General features: G+C 45.1%; 1 protein-coding gene across 2 annotated transcripts in view; it reads left to right on the forward strand.

Annotated features, from left to right (window-relative positions):
- The window catches only part of MYBL2 (MYB proto-oncogene like 2), a 382,491-nt gene that overhangs the window by 251,797 nt on the left and 115,336 nt on the right, over nt 1–15,358 (forward strand). For both annotated transcript variants that reach the window (XM_069652342.1, XM_069652343.1), the window contains one exon: nt 9,861–9,974. In XM_069652342.1, coding sequence (XP_069508443.1) covers nt 9,861–9,974 — 114 coding nt within the window. The remainder of the gene's footprint in view (nt 1–9,860; nt 9,975–15,358) is intronic.

Genomic DNA, 15,358 nt, shown 5'->3' on the forward strand with positions numbered 1-15,358 from the left:
AGGACAAGTTCAAGATGGTGACTTTCTCAAGTCCTCCAGGCCCTTCAACTTCAGGACTGGTTGGTGTCTCTCGACCTCAAGGATGCTTACTTCCATGTGCCGATCCATCCCAAGCACAAGAAGTACCTGAGGTTCGCGGTTGGCGATTTGCACTTTCAGTTTCGGGTCCTGCCGTTCGGATTGACCTCCGCCCCGAGGGTTTTCACCAAGCTCATGGTGGTGGTGGCAGCGCATCTCAGGAAAGGGGATTCACGTCTACCCCTACCCGGACGATTGGTTGATCAGGGGGAGCTCTCCCGAGCAAGTCCTGGATCATCTGTCCGTCACCTGCCACTCCCTTCACAGGCTGGGCTTCTCCCTCAATTTAATGAAGTCCCATTTGACACCAACGCAGCCGCTCCAGTACATCGGAGCAGTGCTCGACACGTCCCTGGGGCAGTGTTTTCCTCCTCAGGTGAGGGCTCTTCACATTCAGCAGATGGTGCACAAGTTTCATTTTGCCCAGGATCTCCCAGCGTCCCGAGTTCTTGAGACTGCTCGGCCTCATGGCATCCTACATTCTTCTGGTGCCAGAGGCTTGTCTGTGGATGAGATCTTTGCAGTGGGCACTCAAGCTCCAGTGGTCTCAGTCCTCCGACAGGCTGTCGGGCCCTGTTCAGGTGCCGCCCTCGGTGGCCCGGGACCTTCTGTGGTGGGCCGTCGAGGGCAATCTGATGAAGGGGCCCCATCATGGGAGGGGGGGGGGGGGGAAATCAGGTTCTCCATCCAGAGGTCAGATCCCTCAATCTTCATGCTTGGCTTCTGAAAGGTTGAGGTATAAGGGTTGGGACCTCCCTGAAGACGTGATGGAGGTGTTGCTCTCGGCCAGGCGGCCGGCAACTAAATCTCTGTACCGTTGCCGTTGGAGAAAGTTCTGCGACTGGTGCAGAGTTCAGAATGTGGATCCTTTTGAATGTGACATTCCCATGGTTCTGTCTTTTTTGCTTTCTTTGGCCCACAGGGGCTTGCAAGTGGGGACCATTAAAGGTTACCTGGCGGCGCTGTGCATATTTAAGCGCTCGTCTGAAGAGTGTTCCTATTTTAAGATTCCTTTAATTTCGCAGTTTTTGTAAGGGCTCACTAATGTGTTCCCTCCGTCACCTTTTCTGGTGCCAGGTTGGGATTTGAACCTTGTTCTTAAGTTTCTTATGGGTGCTCCGTTTGAGCCTTTACATTCTTGCCCTTTGAGGCTGTTAACTCTGAAAACTGTGTTTTTGGTTGCGGTTACTTCCGCTCGCAGAGTGAGTGAGTTACAGGCACTTTCAGTTAAGCCACCCTTCACTGTGTTTCATAAGGACAGGATTGTCCTTAGAGTTCGTCCTTTTCTTCCGAAGGTGGTTTCGGACTTTCATTTGAGCCAGAAGGTTGTTCTTCCGGCGTTCTATCCTCCTCCACATCCTGGTAAGGAAGAGGAGAGGCTCTATAGGCTTGATCCTAGGAGAGCGTTGAGCTTTTATATTTCGCACATGTCCCGGGTCAGAGTGGACGATCAACTTTTCATTGGTTACGCTGGAAAGCGTTTGGGACAAGCTGTGACGAACCAGACTTTGTCTCGTTGGATTATTTTAGCTATCTCCGAGTGTTACCGCTTGGCGGGTAAGTATCCTCCGGCTGGCTTGCGGGCCCATTCTACCAGGGGCGTGGCTGCGTCTACTGCTCTGCAGAGGGGAGTTGCTATTCGTCACATCTGTGATGCAGCCATCTGGGCTTCAGTACATAAGTTGTACGTCACTACTCCCTCGATTCCATCAGAGGGCAAGATCTGGCCTTTGGCAAGGCAGTTCTCTATTCCGCAATTTGATTGGGCATGCTAAATTTGTATTCTAAATTCTTTCCCACCTCCTTGCTTGGTACTGCTTTGGGAGTCTGTCATAGATATGGAATACGTCGTCGGACCATCCCATCGAAAGAACGTTACCAGGTAAGAAAGTAACTTGTTCTTCTCTGTCCTCTAACTCAGAGCTGTATATCGGTGTTCTTCGTGTAGTTTGGTGTGTGTTCAAATTGTGCAGATAGTACGTGTGCTTCATGTCTGACATAGCTGAGTCGTCATGGTGTCTCGACCGACAAGTGGCTTGGTTTTTTCTTAGCGCTTAGTCGAGTCTGTCCATGTAACTGTCTCCAGCTCTGTCTTGGGTCTCTTCGTTCACTCTGGGTAAAATCTGCACTATTGTAAGGTTTGCTGGGAGGGTATCTCTCGTGATAATTATCCATCGTGGGAGCAGTGGCAATGGATGAAGTTCATCTGAACGACAGCCATATTGTCTCTGTGACAACTGTGTGGTAAAGTAGTGAAGAGGTAGAAAGACAGTTGATTCAAAACCAGTAAACGCAGGTAAAAAAAGTAGGAAAATAAAGTTAAAACACTTATCAGCAATCCCAGACTTGGATCCCTAATTATAGTAAGTCCAACCATGGGATGGGATGGAACGGGGCCTGGTGCCCTAGAGTCACCAGTTCCACAAAATGCTTGTTCGGGCAAGTTTCCCATTGGATCGAACAATGCAAGTGGTTGCGATTAAGTGTTCCAAAAGTTCTGCTAAGTGTTTCCCACAGTAACACAACACCAGAGTCCTGAGGGCTGGGAGGGTGTGAAGGTCGGGGCGGGGGTAGTGCCTTAACTAGCCAATCGCCAATCTTAATCTGGCAAGGGAGAGATGGGGCCAGATGTTATACCCATGTTACCTTATGGAAGGGGGTTGAGGTGGGGGAGGTGCGTAACATGCATGTTAGCTTACCTCCTTTCTCTGATTTTTCTCAGAGATAACATCAAGTTCTGGAATCCGCTGGGCCTGTTTTCTGTGCTGGGCCCGGTCTGAGGAGGTCCAGGTGTTGTGGGTGCAGAGGTCACTTTGCCGTCTGATTTATTTTTGTTCGTTCAGTTGCGGTACCTGCATTGCTGTTCCAGAGAATGACCAGCTGGTCACCATTGACATGACAGGATGAAGACTTCATTGGAGAAGGTGACCTACAGGCAGCGAAGACTGGATGCAACGAGAGTCGCCATGATCTGGTGGCATCAAGCGGTCTTCAGTTTGTGAACAAAAGAGCAAGCCCTGCACAGCTGCTAGCGGGACTGGAAGGCTGAAGCTGCAGGGGCAGGCTTTGCTTGCATAAATTTGAAGATCCAAGTTCCAAGGTTGCAGTTGGACCGGTGACTGCTGCAGCAAGATATCCCAGGAGTGAGCTGGTCAGTCCATAGGGCGCCCCATTGACACTTCTCAAGGCTCAGCAGACACGGATCTTCGAGCAGAGGTTTGGACTGGTTGTTCCTACCGGTCCAGCGGTCGAAGCAATGAGTGCCGTCTTGAGATCATGACTGTTAGGCAAAGTTTGTATGCAGTACCCTCTGGGAACACTACAAACAACTATGACTACAGGTATAGGCAACCCTACCTTTGGTATAAGCTTGTACTACACCGTTTTGGTAGCGTGTTGAGCAGCCAGGCTTATCACAAGAGGGGAAATGTGAGCTGTAGTGGAGTTACACAAAGATTCAGTTACAGGTATTCAAGTAAACTTACACTCAAGGTTTCTTGCATAAACGATTAATAATTTATCAGTCAGTTATCAAGCCTTCTTCAGAAGGGAGCAATAGAACATTAACACACAAATATACTTCAATACTGTACACTCTGAGTTTCTGAATCAGACAAGGCCCTTTTGAGATCGCCCAGACACAACCTACACCCGCAGGTGACTTCAGTAACAAGGGTGCTGGGGACATTAATACCTTCTGTTGGTATTCAGAATATGCTTTAAAAAGTAAGTAAAAGGCAAAGGTTATTAAAACATAAGAATTTACAAATATTCATAAGCTTGGCAAATACTTTCAGATAGCACTTAGTCATTCAATTCAATGGGCTAAGCTAAAGTCAATAGGTCAAAGTCTTTGTATACGATGCAGCACTTCAGGTAAGTAAATGGAAAAGTCTTTGCACAAGTTCTTAGGAGTATTTGGTAAAAAGAAGAATCAAATGACTTGTGAGCTGCAGAAGTTACAAACACTTCCACAGTAAGAGGCAAGTTCTCTTAGGCTAGTTTTACAGTACCTTAGTAAAGAAGAAAAAGATGCAGCTGAAGACTTCAGTTCATGTACAGCTCTACAGATCTGTGTTCCTGGGCCTCAGTCGTTGGGACAAGAGGGAGGACGTCGGGACTCCTGCACTGTATTGGCACCGTCAAAGCTGGCAAACGTCAAATCTTTACTGTCAGTGGCTGTTTCAAGTTTCAGCTCCTTACGGTACAGCAAATGGCAACCAGTGCGGTTCCTGGCTGTCAAGGTGGACTTTCCTCACATCTGAGGTCCCGCACTCAACTGAGGGGGGGCGGGAGGGGGGGGGGCGGTTGGGCTTGGTCAGTCCTGCATCGTGGGAGTCCGGAGGATCTTCCAAAAGCTCTAGGCCAGCTTACAAGCAACGCACACAATCTGATGTCCCTCTCCCTGGCCCTACGGTTTCTTGCGGCAACTTGGAGGAAATGCAACCAGCTCTGAGATGGGTATCCAGGTGGCTTACTTGGGAGTTGATTGGTCCACCAACTCAAAGGGAGAAGTCATCCTTGCAGGGCTTCTGTCGATGCGAACTTGGCGATTCGGACCTGCAGCCAGGGCTTCACTGGACAAACCAACGGTCCAGGAGTTGCAGCAGCCGTCCTCTTCAAGCTCTGATAGTTTGTGCTGGGTATAGCAAGTACAATGCTAAGTGGAGTCAATTTCACCCCACTGCTCTTGGAAACAGTAGTATATCCTGAGAAGGTATTTAAACCTTGGTAAACATGAAAGATTCCCTGTGTCACTGCACTAAAGGTGCTTTGACACACATAGACCCCGCCTCCCCCCGCCCCCCTGAGGCTTTGCCCGTGGAAGTGCATTCTGTATATGGCAGTTCCAGAACCAGAAGGGCAAAGTACAATTGTTGCACTGCCATTTTAGAGAATATGGTACTCTTCATGGCATTGTACGGTGAAATGCACAAGACAAGTAAATAATACGTTTGTGATTGGATGAGGCTGTTGGTTGTGATTCAGTATTACAAAAATTAGGAAAGTAAAGGTAAGTAGTTCTCTATCCTACAACACTAAGGAAGGCTTAGGAGGGGATCCTAGGCTAGCCTATCACCGACCTGAGCCAGGCAAAAGAGATGGGACCAGAACTTTATGCCCATGTAACCTTATTGGAGGGGGAGTTGGGGGGGGATGTAGCTATGAGTAACTTGCCCCTGCTTACCCTGATTTCTGCAGAGACAACTGCAGAGGTTCCGGATTCTGTCTGGTACATGTGCATCTGTGTTTGGCTCGGTAGAGCGAGGCACAAGAGTTGTGGGTGCAGAGGGCAATTTTGGGCACAGTATTTAGTTTTGTTCGGTCATATCCGTTTCAGGCGCGATCCAGCTGAACACCCATTTGACGAAACAAAGACTTCTGTGGAGCAGGAGACCTCCAGGGAGTGAAAACTGGTGGCAATGGGAGCCACATTATCCGGAGGTGACAGGTGATCTTTGGATAACTAAAAAAGGAGCAGGAGCAGGACCCCTGGAAGATGGCCACTGGCCACACATTCTGCCCAACATACCGTGACCTGGATGTGGAGTGGGAGCAGACAGTCCTCCATATCCTGCCACCCACAAACCACCCTTTTGTCCTGGAAAGCGGAAGATTTCCCTGTGAAAGGGCACTCCATATATGGCAATTCTGCAATCGAGGGGACATGAAGGCCAAAAGACAACATGGTCAAAGCACAGGTGCAAATCTCATGAGTCATTTTAGAGTATGTGATACTATTGCATTTTGCTGCATTATGACATAAGGTGCATGAGTCAAAAGTAAAAAAACACGGTAGATAAATATCTACTGACCCCAGCCTGGACACATTGCGGTTGTAACCACAAACGTACAAAAGAAACTTTTAAGGAAACACAATATCCTAACCACACTTCACTGTAAGGTGATGTGTGTGGCTTTAAAAAGTCAAGAAATCACTAGGGGGGGGGACATAGTCTCTCAGTACTGATATTCTTAGCCACTGATCATTCTTCCCATAAGAATGAGCAAAAGGCAAGGGAGTAAAGCAGAAGAGTTTACTTAACTCCAAAATGACAGGCCAACAGTCAAAATTATGCAAAAAGAGTGTCCCATAGTCAATCGGAGTAAAGCAGCAAAATGAAAATCTTTCCTAAAACCAAACAGTCCTTTCCTTGTTCACATTCGTCAGCTGTCCAATTCCCTTAATTATACTTGATGTATTTAACTACCATCACACTTACTCCTAATTACATTCTGAGCCACCTGCCCTACACTACAGATGCTCACTCATGTGGCTCACCAGTGAGTTTTGTGAGGCTCTTTAATTACCAATTGTACCCCTCTACTAGCTTTGTGCCACACTTGGAACCACTACTTGCTTCTAATAATAGTCTGACCCACATGCTCCCCACTAACCCGGCTCACTCAAGCAACCCACCGGGATCCTGTAACATACATGCCAACATTTTTCAGCAGCTGGGAGGGATATTCTCTCCGGTCAATCGGGAGAGCTGAAGTTCCTCATTAGAATCCATTGGGGTTAGAATTATTTTAGGAGGGGAGGCAGTTGAAAACAGCAAAGTTTTTGCTAATAAAATCGGGAGTCTTCCGCCTAAATCGGTGGGGGTTGACATGTATGCTTTCGGAATCCTTTTTTTAGGATCTCCAATTACAATTTTCCCCAATTGCACAGTTTGATGCTGGCTCCTTTATCTGCAGCACACTCCTAATTAGTGGGTTGCATAGAGTTAATTATCCAGACCTTCGTGGGCGTGTAAACAGTACTCTGCGCACATTGATTTTTCCAAATACATTGGTGCCAGTGTTCAAAACGAAACTCCTGCCGCTATACAATCAAACCTTCACATTTAGATCTCACTGAAGTGTCCTTAATGACATGAAACCCGGTAACAAGTCTACGATGGATGCATCCACATGAGTGGCTCAGCCAATCCTCTTTCTTGGCACAACGGGCCAATGGGCAACCCTCCCGGTGGAGCCAATGAGCTCCACCTTTCCATATCAGTAACAGACCTTCACTGGCGGCATCAGACTGATCACCGACTGGGGGAGATGCGTACACCTTTTTGATACGTATTCATCACTGTGAATTCATTATCGGGACGGAATTGACTAACTATGGGGGTTCTTTTCTACTCCCCGAACTTTCATATCGTTGCACTCACGCCTCACCCCCCAATCACTATATTGAGGGACACACACTTCCAAGAGGGACACCGTCCACCATCCACGCCACTCACATTTTTCTTAAACACACCGAACATGCCTTGCGGTGGAGTAGTGAGACATTCTTGATTACTCCCTAATAACTAATATGTGCTTTGCAATATCTCAATTTAAACAATAAAAATGTACTCAACCAGCCAGTCTGAGGACAATCAATGAGCCTGATAATGCATTGCATTAATAGGGTCTCGATGACCCAACGCGTCTGCGCCACTTTCTCTCAACCCGCTGAAATTGCCATGCTGGTGGGAAAGCGGGCACGCATGACTACTCCTCAATTAATACAAAAATGTCATTTTTATGATTTCTGCAATATATCAAATGAACCTAATCAATCCTAATTTTGGATATGCTAGCAGCCCGTTTATGCACTGCACCGTCTTTACGCTCACCTCTGCCACCTTACTTCACCTTTGATGAGCACTCTAGGACTGTTGGCCGGGACCTGCTCTCAGTGGCATAACAAACCTCCTGCCCCCACGTTCCCAACTCCATGTGATGCCCTAACTATGTTTCTCAACGACTTTTGACTTAGACACTGCAGGGATCGAGGAATCTGATGTGCCTCATCGCACACCGGTTTCCTTCGAGGATTTAAGATTTTATTCTCTGACTCTTGGGTTTGGAAACCACTTCCGTGTGGGCTTCTTGCTCAGGCAGTCACACTCTCCACATGCACCACAACCACCCTCACGATCACCACCTCTAAACCCTATGGTACAAGCACCACATCACCACTGGCACTTTCCAACAGATCTAATATTAAACTATATTATGAATATATTCCCTTCGTTTCACAGAATATTTTAGGTTCCAGCCCTGATCACGAACCAGCCGACATTAACGCAACGTTGGCATTATAAACCCCATCCTCCCCTTCTTTCCACAGAAGCACTATCCAGTGCACCATACCAAGAAAATCTCTAGGCATCATGCCGCCCCATACAAACTACGCAGAAAAACCTAACTTGTTAAGCATTGTTCCTTAGCATTCATATGACGGGAGTCAAACGGTGATGCTAATCGCAACGTATCTCTTTTCTTTTCCTCTTCTCCTTGGTGTAACATGATTTCGTGCAATGAATTACAATATTAACAAACTAAATTTTATGTATATTTGTGTATAAATGCTTAAATTAATACAATACCACTATATCGAACTAAATCATGTATCCACAACAATGTTGATCTACTCACCTAAATTAAAACTTGTGTGTCATCTTATTCACATGTCACAAAAACCCACCCGTATGCACAGGTCGTTATGTTACCATGTTTAACCTGACACCATTATCAATGTTTAACAACTGAAGTATGACCTATGAACATCACCGCCTTGATAAAGACCCTTGTGTGGTTGAAAAATGCTTCTCTACCCATAGTAACAATCAAGACTTTTTAGCATAACACGAACAAGAGTGCTCCTATTCACCACTGGTGACCACGCAATACTAATTAACTGTAATTCTGACAAACTGTATCCGCATCGCCAATATCCCGGGTTTTCAACAAAAACTCTATGTATTTAACAGACCCTCACTGTTAGTCTTTTTTGAAAGTCTTAATTTATTGGTTCATGACTACTGGAATGCCAATATCATGCTAACCTTGATACATGGGTTGCATGAAAATTCCCTGCAGGCTACTTTTGCCCAAACTAATTTTCCTGGATCCGGTTTTAATGCTGCAGTGAATTTAAGTTCTGTTCGTCCCCCCCCCCCCGACCTAATCTTGTGCAGCGGACACCCCTGCAGCACCCGATTTCCAGCTGGGGCCGGCTAATTCCCTCCCGAGAGCCTATGTTCCCTGTACCTGTGCATGTGCACCCCACACACAGGAAATCCCACTTCCCCCACTTACTTTCTTTCTGCTTTGGCAGGTCCTCCAACCTCGTCATGCCTCTCCCCTTCAATGTGGGAATAGCGCATACGGCCCGCCGTGCACATTAGGTACATTGAGAAACTGCCACATAGAACCTTGTGCCCCTGTTTTTACCCAAGCAGCTCCACGCATGTGTTTGCACCAGTAGTACACCTAGTGCCACAAGAAGACACTATTACTGCCTGCTGCGGAAGAAGTAGACCTGTGTTTTTTCTTTATGTGCATGAATAACTATGTGCAAACACATTTCCGCATGGCAGTGAAAACATATTTGGACTTGCTTATAAAATACTCCCATTGCAACTTGCACCTCCCCAAAACAATCATTTTATTCCCAACTTTACAAAGTAGTGGGTAAAATACTGCCACTGCCAATTCTTATCTTGAGCATGGCATGTGGCAATCCCGACAGACTGCTGTTTGAACAAAGCCGTCCTGAATTAGCCCTAGAGTAAAAGGGTTCTTTGTATACATCGCTTACCCTTGAAGGATCTAGTGTACATCTAAAGTACTTGCACTGAATTGTGGCTCGCACTACTTCCACTACACCCATTTGTGATGGCTGGGTAAGAACAGATTGGTTAAAGAAGCGAAGTTGTAATTTTGTTCTGGCTTTAATTGGAAACCCAACTGGCAATACTGAACTTGACGCGTTCTTGTTCCCTTCTCAGCCTCCCACGCCTCACTTGGAGGAGGACCTGAAGGAGGTGCTACGTACTGAGGCTGGCATCGAGCTGATTGTTGTGGACGAAGCAAAGATGGGCACACATAAGCGGAAACAAGCAGTGAGTGTTTCGTCAACTCATTAAGATAATATGCACTTGTTCACTTGCAACGTTTTGGTGGATTTGATTTCATAATCACCTAGTCTTTACGGTTTCAAACTACTTGGATGTTCTTGCAGTCTTGAAAATTTTTTTTTTTTGATTTATTTAGCTCCATATACAAAAAATCTCAAGACCTGGTTCTCATAGCTTTAAAAATAAAATCCTGCATTTACATGCTTCACCTGTCCACTGCTATCCCTACACGAAATTGTAACGTTGGTATAACTCTCCACGCTGGTCTTCGGTTTGTGGAACCTCACCACTAACTTTACTTCTAACTTCTATAGCACAGCTGCTGACCCGAAGGCTTAAGGGCGCTCAACAGACAAGACCTAACAGAAACAGGTGAAAAAGACAGCAGTGTCGGTGGTGAGAACACAAATGGAGATCTCGTTAGTTAAAACAAAGTCTTCAGTCCCTTTTTGAAGACCGTAATGGAGGTCCCTTCTCTCGGGCCAGGAGATAATCCATTCCATAATGCTGTTGCATCAGAGTAGAGCGCTTTTTTTTTTTTAACCTGAGTCAATTTACATGCCGGATTTTTGAGTTGGGAACAGTTACCTTGAGATAAGTTGATGCCGTATTTTTCAGGCATTTGTGTGTGATTACCATCAGCCGAAAGCAGATTTTTGTTGATAGGTAGCCGATGTAGAGCCTCTTTTGCATCCGATAATGTGGTCCCTTTTCCTACGGTCTACAATAACTCGAACTGCATTATTTTGCATCACCTGGAGCCTATTAACCTCACACTTGGGTAGGCCGATCAATAGGCTACTGCAATAAGCGATTATTGATCCTATTGGAGCATATGCCAAAGTTGCCCGGCTTGCTTTGGATAGAAAAGGCCCCGCGTGAGATGTAAGTTGGCCGTACGTTTTTTCCAACCGCTTATCTTTATTTCCGTTCCCACTAGCATCAGTTCAGTCTTGCTAGGGTTGAGCCTTTGGCCATTAGTGCACATCCAATTTTGAATTAAACTATATATCCTGTTAATATTGACTTCGTCATCTACAAAGAAGCCTGTGAGAGGCATAACACATTGTGTCATCAGCGTAATTGGTGCACTCAATGCCATTCTTATCTAGGAAATCCAAAAAAGGCACTGTCAAAATATTGTAAAACATGGGTGAAAGACAGGCCCCTTGCGTAACTCTTTGGGCCAGCTCTTCATGATTGGTGTCTGCCAGAATACTGCTCACCCTCCATTGACGTTTGCAGAGAAAGGATTTAACCCATTGTGCCACCGAGGGAGCAAGACCCGCTACCTCCTCAAACCTGGTGACCAAGATTGTATGGTCTACCAGGTCAAAGGCGGCAGACTGGTCCAGAAGCATCAGCATGCTGGTATCCCCCTGATCCAAATGCCAGAGAAGTGTGGACTTTTAAGTCCAGCAAAGCTCTCTGTGCTGCGATTTTCTCTGAATCCGGATTGCCGCTGATTCATAATGTTGAAGGAGCTCAAATGAGTGAGCATTTGCAAATACACGACCCAGTCTGTAATCGTCGGGAGAAAAGGAGAGATGGGGCGATAGTTCAAGTGGTCACTAAGTGGTAAACCTGTTTTTTTCATTAAGTGTTTTTGATACGTGAGGGCACGCAGCAATCCCTGAATTAGGCGCTCACAAACCTACAGAGTGGTCATCAGAGTGGAAGAACAAGCTTTAATATGTAGTGCAGGACATATGTCCCCTTTACAACTAGAGGGCTTGAGTTTCTCAATAAGAGCCACTTTGACTTCACATATGGGTTTGAAGGTAAATCGCTCTTCAGCTTTCCATTCCTTGCGAGTCGTATTTGTGACATTAAGATCTTTATGGGAAATGATTTTATTCGATAGAGCAATCCCATCTTGAATTTTCTTCAGTTTGGAGTCCATGGCCTCTTCTACTGAGTTGCACCAATTGCCATCACCAATGATCATATCAGCATTATTAAGTTTAGTTAGTTTCCAGTTAAAACTTTAAAATGTTCCCTAGGTTGAGACTGTGCCTTGGCTATTCGGTCATCTAAATAGGATTTCTTAGCTAGAATAACTTCCTTTTAAAAACCTTTTACACATGCTTTGTACACTTCTTTGTCGGAGTCTGTCAGAGCTTTTTCATTTGTATAAAGCTTTAATTTTTTGACTTTTCGGTTTCTGACAGTCTGGGGAGACCCAAGAGTTAGTTTCTCTTTTCAGAACCTTCTTATTTTGCCATGGCGCTAAGGTATTAACTGCTGTCTGAAGAGTCTCTTGATATACCTTAGTAATTTCGTTTACTGAACACTCATTCAGATTTTGCTGCATTAAGCTAAGCAATGGGTCCAATGATTCAGGTGTCGGCTTTTTAAGATTTCGGCAACACATTTTAACACACGTTTGCCATATTTCTGTAATGTACATTTTTAGATGAACTTTGACCTTTGAGTGACCACCATGGCAATGTTTATAGTCCCTAATGCAGACAACATTGTTGTAAAAAATAGTTTGCAAAAATAATTAAATGCAAGAGAAACTGCTTTCAGAATTTAGGTTTATGCTCTGAACTGAAACTGTTCCGTTTAACCTTTTGTAGTCATCCAAAAACTTCAATTATATTCCACATTTGAACCTCTTCTTTTAACTTTGCTTAACTGGACCAATGCACACCTACCTCTGTATCCAATCTTTGCTGCCTTTTTGGTAGTAGCAGCAAGAGGCAGGCAGTAGAAGTTTCAACGTGCAGACATCCCAAATCCTAGCCCTTGCTACACTAGTAGAACTGCATTTTCTCATCTGTGCAATACAGCAGTAGTTTCCACTTTGTGAGATCAGTGTTTGCCTGTTCTTGTAGCTAAGTGTTGCTCTTCATGCCACCTGACCAAGTTTTCTAGGTTTTGGTACAGTTGCTTATGTTCGTTTTTTAAATTTAATTTTTTTACCCATTCTGTTTTAAATACATTTTTGTAGATTCTTAATCACAGTTAGTGACATTGTGCATATGGCCACTGTTAAGTAAATAAGTTTGTCTAATTCTCCTTGTTAAGTGTTTAAGGAAAAGCTCTACTTGTAGTCTGAATACAAGAGAACATTGTGCAAATCCCTATTCTTCTGTCTTTCATTCGGGGAAATGGTTGAAGGAAGTTCACTTGTGTAAGTGAGGCCAGTGGTTGTGCATTGATTTTACCTTGACTCTTTTATGCACTTTGCATCTTTGTGCAGGACCCTAGGAGATTGAAATAGCTTCTGTTGGTATAGTTGACAGCTACAACAGTAGCAGAATCTGATCTTTGGGAAGCAGGGTTGCAACGTTGTAGATTTCTAATTGCTGGCGAGGAACATGCAAACTTTCAGGAGTCGGGCCAGGAGAGAACAGCTCAAGAGTTATACCTAGAGTATGCACTATAGATTAGGGGAGATTCCAGAGACCATACTAGCATATAACGGAAACCGGGTACATACCAAGCTGATCTGAGTTGAAACGGGTCACCACAAGAACTGTAGGGGCAGAATGTGGCTGTAAGCAAAGACGCGGAGAAAGGAAAGGCAAGCAAATATACTAGGCAGCATGGATTGATCAGAATAAAGCATGTACTGCAATATGAGGGATCTTCAGGGATTAGGGAAAGCCCTGGGGAATGGGTACCGGCAGATTACTCTTAACTCTCAAACAGCAGCACCAGGAGTTGGGCATCCCGAAGAGACTGTTGTACTCATTGCAAGGGTAAAGCTATAGACCTATACTGAGGCAGGTAAGACTCCACGTACTGGACTAACGCAACAGAAGTATTTCCCTTATCTGATCTTATACGGTCATCAACCCACTATATCGATAAAGAGCGGCGCCACAAGAGTGGACCAAGATGTAATGCAGGTAGAACACCGCATTGAAGGAAATGACCAGTTACAGGACGAAAAAAGGTGGTGACTGGAATATCGGGAACACAAAGCAATGGTCTTAAGTGGAAAAAAAAACGTTAGAAAGACCGCTCTGTGCGGTCACAGAGCGGTCTTTCTAAATCGAACTGTCATGCCCCTGCTGCACACAAGTGCACGCAGGGGCTGACTGGCACATTGGGATGAGGAAGAGAACAGGTATGCATTTGAATGTATGTGTGTTGCATGTTTGTGTGTTTAGGGGATGGGCGTATGCTTAGGTGGAGAGGGAAGCGTAGGCAGCTGGGTGGGGGGGTGAAACCCCAGATTATACAGACATCCCGCAAGCGAGGCTGTGGGTCAGGGGGCAAAGTGTTCTGATTTTCACTTTTTGTGGGCTGCCTAAAAACAGCTGGAATAAAGACCTACAAAAAGCGAAAATGACATGGAACCAAAGCAATAGGCTCAGACATCACAGGTCGCTGGCAACTCTGCGAATACAAGGGCTGCAGGAAACTCTGTGCATTTAAGAGCTTGCACTTGGACCATAGACTGAAGTCTAGTAATTTTGCATGCAAGAAACAAACAGGAAAGCTTAATATTGAGGAATTGAATAACAGGAGCAAATGACACTAAAGAGACTGGGATTGCAGAGGGAAAACAGCATAGGCAGAAACAGGACAAGTCTGTGAAGCAGAAATGCTCACAGAAAAGTGTTTGCAGAAAGTGAGAAAAGATATCGAACTGTATGTCCTTAACAGCAAAACAGGACAGTAGTTTTAACAGAGCAGCTGCGGCAGAAAGGGTTCAGAAGTCAAAAGCAGGATTTAAAGCAAACGTTAAACAGGTAGGCTGTAAAAGCCCACTGGAAAAGGTGCTGCAAAGCAGCTACAACAATTAGGATTCAGAAACCAAAGCAAAATATTGATGACAGGTTACAAAAAAACTGCCCACAGAAGCACAAACTCCTAGTGGAAGTGGTCTAAGATTTTCATAAATGTGAATCTTCCGGACTAGTCAACCCCAGAACATTTTGCTTGGATTTAGTAATTATTTGACCTTGTCCCTAATTGAGTGAGGATCTTTTTACCCTCTCACCTAGTCTTTTGCTCTTTTTGTGGGTGACCTTTTGTATGTCTCTCGATAGTGTGTGCTTGGATTTATAGTTCACTATAACTTTTGGCTTAGGCTGGGTTGTCACTTTGGGCTTCCCTTAAGTTCTCTTATTACCTCTTGGATGAACTACTGTTTCTAAGAAGTAAAGTGGGATTCACATCCATATTAATTTAATTTGAGCCAGCACATGTGGACTGCTGGGGAGATGCAATTGTACCCCCTTGCTTAGTTACCTGGTAACATTTATGTTACAGGTAGAAGTTAACTTGAAAGACTGGTGGCAGTGAAACTACCTTTATGACTTTGTCATTATTACTCGCAGGCTGTCAAATAAACCATGCTAATGCACAGGAGGGTCACCATTCTGCTAGAATGGGGGCTTCTTTTTTCA

The sequence above is a fragment of the Ambystoma mexicanum genome, chromosome 3p (assembly GCF_040938575.1).
Source record: "Ambystoma mexicanum isolate Mex_15411 chromosome 3p, UKY_AmexF1_1, whole genome shotgun sequence".
NCBI lineage: Eukaryota > Metazoa > Chordata > Amphibia > Caudata > Ambystomatidae > Ambystoma > Ambystoma mexicanum.